Here is a 7762-nt window from a genome sequence, read left to right as displayed (position 1 = left end):
TCTTGGGGAAGACTTTGTCCAAATTATGGTCCCTCTTGTCCCGCTCTCAGTGGCTGCTGCCTCTTATAATGGTCAGGACAGAGGAGCAGTGAGGCAGCTGGCTGGACTGTGGGGCTAAAGTCCAGAGGCCCCCAAATGACCACAGATGGTGCTGTGGTTTAACTGAGTTTAAAATGCAAAACTGCACATGCTCAGAGTTTCCCCCTTTTTTTATCAGGGTTGGCCAACAGTGTTGTTGTTGTTGTTCTAACATGCCAGGAACGCAGAAGCCATTGTAAAGCATGAAATGGTGGTTAGGGGAGGGGACTGAGGAGAAGAGGACGGCTAGTTGTGTGCCTCACAACTGAAGCCATGCACATGGCTGTCTAAAGGGCCCCCCCCAGACCATTCAAGATCTAAAATTACCTTGCTGCACCACTGTAGGGACGCGCCTCTCAGACAGTGCCAGGCGGTCGCATTGTGCAGTGGTCTCTGAAAGCAGCCATCACTCTAGGACGGCGCCATTTTCCCAAGTTGCTGCCACCCCACCATCAGCCCTCACTCTCCAGTGATGTCGCCTTTGCATCCTCCATGGGGTATGTCCCCCACGCAGGGAGAGGCAGCTGGGTGAGGGCGGGGGGAGAAGTGGGTAGCAGCTTATCCTTTTACCCTCGTGTGGAGGAAAGGCCGAGTCCAGCCTCGGTGCTTGCCCTCCCTCTCGTTCTGCAGGCTCAGCATACAGGTCCAGCAGAACAGGCTGGATGAGCCGTGCTGGTCCCACCGTGGCCAAGAAGCACACTGTGACTTTAGGAGGCAACGAGACTTCACAGATAGTGACGGGCTGTTCCCCCCGTTAACGGCATCGCTCGTTTTTATTCTTTTAATGTTTTGATTATTATTTTTTTTAGAAGGGGTGTAATTCTATTTTTGTAAATAATAAAACAGCTGAAGTGAAAAAATAGATCTCCCTCCCTCCTTTTACTGTCTTGTCATTTGATTCTGTCCAGAAATGACTGAGAGTCATTTCCCCAATCTCTATGTTTTGGGAATAAGGCCGTTCAGTTTACTGATACATCTCCATTCAGAATTAATCAAATACACGAGAGTGGTATAAATGGGTGAACCAACATCAGATAAAGCATGTGGGATTGCAGGGATTGGAAGAGCACCAGATATAGTTTGGTCCTGCATGGCAGTATACCAGCCTGAAGAGAGATGTACTCTTATTCTTTTGAGACCAGAGCTCGCTTGGAGAAACCAGGACTCATCGCCAATGTGACAGCATCTTAGAGTGACACACCCTCTGTATTGCCCACTTCCAGCCCCATACATAAGACAGGGACCTGTAGCTCAGTTTTCTCCAAAGAGAAGGGAGGCCCAACTCACAGCAACTGATACAGAGGAGCTCTGCAGCTCCGTACTGTGGTGATTCTTCAGCCTGCCAAGCAGGTTCTCCATCAGCCGTTCTTCAACTACCTCCTCAGTCGAGAGGGACTGCCACAGCTCCGACGAATGGCTGCAAAAGTGAGACAGGTGGGACAACCCTCAATGACTGAGCACCTTCCAGATTGTGCATGGAATTTCGGGCCTGACACTCAAGTCTCTCTGAACATGGGGACTTTGTCTGATGCACCTGATTTTTTAAAAATGGTCCCTCCAAATAATAAGTACGATGCCTTAATGGCAGACCAAAAACATGTCCGTGGGACTTCAGGGAGAGCTTTTGAACTGTAAGGGTGACGGGGTGCGGAGGAGGGGTGCCCCACTTCTTTCAGCCCGAGGGCCAAATTCCATTTTGGAGAAGCTTGGGGGGGGGGTTGCATTCCATTTGTGGGCAGTGCCAAAGGCAAAAGGGGTGGGGCATACTTTAAGGCTTTCACTGGCAGTAAATAAGCATTGGGAGAGACATTGCAACCCTTTAGAATGGGGGGGAAACCTGCAAACCATTGGTGGTCAGGGGATAGGGCATGAAGAAGGGGGTATAGCCATCTGGGGAACCGCAGAGGGCTGGACAGGGACCCCAGGAGAGCTGGTGCGCCTCTTTGTTCATAACCCCCATTTCCCATCACACAAGCTTATTTTAGGCAGTGACTCCTGCGCTTTTGGTTACATCCTAACACCTCAATCCGGAACAGGTTTACTCAGAAGAAGGTCCCACCAAGTTCCATGTCACTTGCTTCCTCCTAAGTATGTATGTTTAGGATTACAGCTTAAGGCACCAGATCAGAAGCACTTGACATTGTGTGTAGACACAGTCTTGGCGGACAAGTTCAGTTGTCACAGTAGAGATGTGGGGAGGAGCTCAGCACCTGTCCGTTGGGAAGGAGTGTTCCAGAAGACTTGAGATGACTGTGTCCAAGTGCTCGGTCCTGCCAGCCAACAAGCCCACCAACTTCATCACCAGCCTCCTGGCGCTGGGCCGGTGGATCAGGTCCAGCCGGCTGCAGATCCCATCCACAATGTCAGACACCTGGAGGGAAGGGTCGAACAGGTTGGAATGGAGCAGACCTTCGGCCACCGTCTCAGGTGAGAGACGAGTCTGTGTAGTTTGCAGTCACCTGTAGGGAGGATATTGTGAAGAGCTGGGAAGGACTAGATCCTAGGCGAGAATCAGTGGCTACAAAGGAATCCACCCACAACCAGATGTCAAGGTCCTCAGCAGAATTCTGCTACTCTCAGACCGCAGAATTCTGCTGCTCTCAGACCTCAGAATTCCCACCTGCTCTCAGAACACCCGCACCTTCTCTATTTCAGCACCACAGTTCCTTGCTATGCTGGCCAGAAGTCCCTCGGTGGTTGCGCAACAGGCGCTGCTGCAATGCTCTGTCAGGCCGTCCAGTGCGGTCAGAATGAAGTCCGTCTTCTCTCTTGGGCTGAAGTAGACGCCAAAGACCTGGAGCACAGACAAAGCAAGGGAAAGGCTTTGTGCCGATGCCACTGGTATGACTGGCAGAGACGGCGGCCCAGGCCACTTCTTCATTTGAGAGGCCCGCAGCTAGGGATGGGTGAGAATTTCAGTTTGGTTTTGATGAGAACTTACCAAAACGTGCAGACTTCTCCATATTCAGGACAAAAAGAGCTTCGGATTAAAACTACTCAAACATGAGAGAAACTGAAGTAACCGATGTGTCCATTCAGGCCGAGGGCTTGGAGTGGTTTGCTCTTAAAAGCCTGGCTTTGAATCCCTGCGTGTTCAGCCATGTTAGTGCTGAATTGGGGTTGCCACCTCCTTTTTTCTGACAAGGCTCCTCATTTTTAAAAGCTACATGACAGGCAGGTACATCACGGTCCACTCCATGCTGGGAATAGCAGTACCTATTGAATTTGGCTGGCGCAGGTGGATGAAGATTTCATTTCAGTTCGGCTTTGATAAGAATTTAGCAAAATTTGCAAAGTTCTTTATGTCTGGGAAAGAATTAACTTGAAACTGGGGAATGGTGGGAGCCGTAGGTCTGTTTTCTGTCTAAACATGTGTAGGATTATGCCCTACGGCTTTTCTCAATTAAAAATGGCTGCAGGTCTGGACTTTGGTTGGCTCTGAGATAAAGCCTGCACATAAACTTTAATCATCCCCCCTGCAAGTGACAGAATACTACAAATGTAGAAGCAGTATTGTAAAACAAAACAAGAGGAAAACCCTCCAGGATGTTTGTGTGAATAAACTAGGGTTGTGCGAAAAATGTTTGTTGGCAAAGCCATTCTTTGTTTTTAAAAACAGCACATATTTCATTTGTGCAAATTGCATTCATTCCATTATGTATTCATTAACATTAGTTTTGTTACTCATGTTAGACTACTGCAATGTGTTGTATGTGGGATGCCCCCTGAAGATGGCCCGGAAACTTCAATTAGGGCAAAATATGGTGTCTAGTGTATTGACTGGAACTGGGTGTTATGATCATATTATGCCGGGATTGCATCACCTTCACTGGTTCCTGATTCATTTCTGGGACCATTTCAAAGTGCTGGTGTTAATCTACAGAGCCCTTCACAGCTTGGGGCTGCAGTAGGTGAAGGGGCGCCTCTTCCCCCCTATTCCCAGCCAGATGTTATAGAGAGTGCCTGCCTACCTCCACTCCAGATATATACGTCCTGTTCCTTATAATGACCAACATTTCACTCATTTTCTGTTAAGCCCCCATTAGAGCCAATGGGGTGTGTCTGTGTGTCTGTCCGTCCCAATTACCTCTGCAACTCTGGAGGGGTTTTTGAGAAACACCAGAGGATTCCAAGATTCCAAGAATTCTTTGTGCTTCTGTTTGATGGCTTCCGTATGGGTGCTCTTATCGTCCAGCCTTGCAACTAACGCACACCAGAATTGAAAACAACAACAGCACTTTAGTATTCTCTAGCGCATACCCGTCTACACAGCAACCATCTCCGCACAGAGTTATTGGACCTATTAAACAGATACTCCACGAGCTACGTTACACTCATAACGTGGATATGTAAGTTGCCACTGGGTGTCTCAGACCAGGACTTTGAGGAGCAAGCTTTGGGTGTCTTACCTCCAGCATCCCCTGCGCTCTGTTTCCACCACTGGAAGTCCAGCAGACTGAATGCAGAGCTCTGAAGACACTTTTTAGGCTGCAGGACCGGCCCTGTCAGCTGATCCCAAGAAGCAAATTCCTGTTCACCAGACCCTATAAAGTCCGACCCTCCAAACCTGCTCCTCATAGCAATTTTGCTCATCAGAGAAGCCCATTAAATAAGCTGATGGTTACTAGATTAGATCGCATAAAAATCTATTTCACTACAAGTCGTACCCTTGTTTCTTCTAGCTCTGCATTGCCTATGCTAACAGGCAACAATTCTCAAGGGGTTTTCTCCAGCTTTGTCTGGGGTTGAACCTGGGACTTCCAGCATGCAAAGCACTGAGCTATGACCCTTCTTCTTAGAGTGCAATCCTATGCATGTTTAGACAAGAAGAAGTCCTACAATGCCCAGCATGCCCCAGCCAGACTTTTTTCTGTCTAAACATGCACAGGATTGTGCCTTAGAGGATATTCACAGAGGATAAATCTATCAATAGCCACATATGGATTTTTGCACTTCCAGAAATAATGTTTGCAATGAAAATTGAACCTCCCCAAAATGTGGCCCCTGTTCCTGAACGCTCTCCCCACTAGTGGAAGCCAGGAAGGAAGGGAGCAAGAGAGCAAAAGTTGCTCCGGGATCCTCCCACTTTGCACAGGGTCCTAACGGTGAGCGCAGCGTGAGTCTCTCACTCTTTTGGCCCAGCACAATGGCGAGGAGGAGGTGGATGCTCTTGGCCGCCTTGGAGCTGATCGACTTGACGGGGTCCCCGCAGCAGATCCCCAGCACTGCGACCAGATGGCCGAGCCGGGAGAATTTGGACATCGTCTGGCAGGATGAAAGAGGTGCGAGAGTCAGTGGCAGCGTTCAGGGCGCAAGAGAGAGCTGTTTCGGCAGGGTGTCAGGGAGCACCGCGAGTCTCGAAATGGGGTCCCCCATTTCTGCCCAGATGGCATCCACGGTGCACACAGACGGGCAGCTTCTGGCAGGATTTTTTAATTCTATTTCTAAAATGCATAAACCACCCTTCGTGCACAAGGGATCCCCGGGCAGTGAACACAGCATTCACTGTGGATATTTAGGCAGGGACTCAGGAGGTGGTGCCATTGGCCCTGCGTCTGATGATCTCCCAATGTTCAGAGCTCTGCTTAGGAGGCGATGTCTCCCCCCGCCCTGCCAAACTCGTACCACATTGAAAGCATTTGAACCTTCTGACCAAAGGTCTGAAGTCTCATGTGGTCCCTCGCCATGTCATGTCCCCCCCACATCTGCGCTTGGCTGAAGCTAAACCTCTTTTTGCTTAGCTGACATCTTGATGAGGGGAGGGCTTGCCTCCCCTTCTGTGATCCTATCAAAAATCCCACCACCCCCAGGCCTGCTATCAGCCCCTGGAAGAAAGCTTCCATTGAATGATTGATTGCATTTATATCCCGCCTTTGTTCTCCTCCAAGGAGCCCGAGGTGGCTTACATTAACCTCCTCCTCTCCATTTTATCCTCACAACAACCCTGTGAGGTAGGTTGGGCTGAGAGTCTGTGACTGGCCCAAAGTCACCCAGTGAACTTCCCTGGCCGAGTGGGGACTAGAACCCGGATTTCCCGACTCCCAGTCCAACACTCTAGCCACTATGCCACACTGGCTCCCTGGGGCTTAACAGCAGCTGCAGAGGTGTGTGGGGTGAGGGGGATTTTTGTCAAGATCATGGCAGGGGAGGAAAGGGTTAAACTGGGGGTGGAGAAACTCCTTCAGTTCTGCCTGTGGCATGGGCAGGATTCCATTTCCCAGTAGCATGAGGACCCATCTCCAGGGCTTTGCCCCAAGGAATCCTGCATAGCTGCTTTGGACTAGGTCAGACTATTTGTCCATCCAGCGCATTACCAGCTACTCTGACTGGCAGTTCCTCTCCAGGGGCTCAGGCGGAGGTCCCTTGTGGCAGCCCTTGCTGAGGACCTTTTGCGTGCAAAGCAAGTGCTTGTCCACTGAATTCTTGGCCCCTCTTTCCAGCATCAGCAAATGCATGGATTTATGGCCTGGGGGTGGGTGGGGTCAAAGGCTACTCACATCCAGCTGTAATTTGCTGGCCACAAAGTTGAGCAACGAAGCGCTACTCCATATGGCCCTCTCGCGCAGGTCGACCTCGGAGGACTGCAGCCAAGGAGCCATAAGCTATCAGGGAGGAAAAAACACACAATTAAGAGGACCTGGGATTTCAGATATACAGTATATATACCCTCTTCTTCCCCGAACACCCCACCCCCGTTTGCCATGGAGGGGAAAACTCTTATTTCTGATCAGCTGCTGATCGGAGATCAGTGCTCCCCTCTGCTAAGGGAGCCTTTTTCAGTGCTGAGCAAGGAAAAGCTCTTATTTCCGATCAGCTGCTGATCAGAGATAAGAGTTTTTCACTGTTTGGCACAGGAGGCAGGGCCAGGGAAAGAAATGGCTGAAGATCCAATCCTGTTTCCTTCTTAGCATTGTCAAGCAGAGGCATGTTCTGCTTACTTCTAAAGGATAGAGGATACTCCTTGGGAAAAAGAGACAGTTAGGAGTACAAGAACTAGATGCCACTCTGCACCAGTGGGAGCAGTGGAACTATGGAACCGTTTTCAGGTACTTGAGAATGAGACTGGAGGACAGCCTGCCAAGGAAGAATCACAGTGGACCCTGCAGGAGAGCGAACAAGAGGCTGAAGGTCAGTCATGCAGAGGCAATGAAACCAAGGTCTACAACAAGAAGAAGAGAAGAGTATTAGTTGTTGGAGGGATAGAAAGGGAAAATACTCCGGGTGAATGACTGGCTACGAAGGTTGTGCCGACGAGAGAGATTTGGGTTCTGGGACCACGGGCTATACTTCCTGGAAGATGGGCTGCTGGCAAGGGACGGGTTGCATCTCACATAGCATGGGAAGAATGTGTTTGGCCACAGCATGAAGAACTTCATTAGGAGGGCTTTAAACTGAATCCTACGGGGAAGGGAGACATAAAGTTGGGGGTAACAGTGGACGAAGGCTCATGCACCACAACGGAGGGAACAGCTCTAATAGCACCCAATAAGAGTCTTCAAAAAATGTAGGAAGAAAGGCAGACCATGAAGCACATGGTCTTCGATGTCTATACACTAATGCCCAGAGTATTGGAAACAAACAGAACGAACCTGAACTCTTAATACGGGAGGGAAATTATGACTTGATAGGTGTAACTGAAACTTGGTGGGATGACTCCCATGACTGGAATTCAGCAATTGAAGGA

General features: G+C 49.6%; 1 protein-coding gene across 12 annotated transcripts in view; it reads right to left on the bottom strand.

The window, feature by feature from the left end:
- Window positions 1–7762, bottom strand: part of LOC146349264 (maestro heat-like repeat-containing protein family member 7) — a 64570-nt gene that overhangs the window by 30415 nt on the left and 26393 nt on the right. For all 12 annotated transcript variants that reach the window (XM_084842368.1, XM_084842364.1, XM_084842365.1 and 9 more), the window contains exons 9-14: window positions 6576–6680; window positions 5208–5343; window positions 4166–4281; window positions 2720–2872; window positions 2289–2449; window positions 1366–1495 (exon numbers count right to left, since the gene is read on the bottom strand). In XM_084842368.1, the coding sequence (XP_084698494.1) occupies window positions 1366–1495; window positions 2289–2449; window positions 2720–2872; window positions 4166–4281; window positions 5208–5343; window positions 6576–6680 (801 nt within the window). The remainder of the gene's footprint in view (window positions 1–1365; window positions 1496–2288; window positions 2450–2719; window positions 2873–4165; window positions 4282–5207; window positions 5344–6575; window positions 6681–7762) is intronic.

This window comes from Heloderma suspectum, chromosome 3 (assembly GCF_057233095.1).
Source record: "Heloderma suspectum isolate Gila_16-S chromosome 3, 16-S_ref, whole genome shotgun sequence".
Classification (NCBI taxonomy): domain Eukaryota; kingdom Metazoa; phylum Chordata; class Lepidosauria; order Squamata; family Helodermatidae; genus Heloderma; species Heloderma suspectum.
The sequence above is the reverse complement of the archived record's forward strand: the minus strand, read 5'-3'. Positions and strand labels throughout refer to the sequence as shown.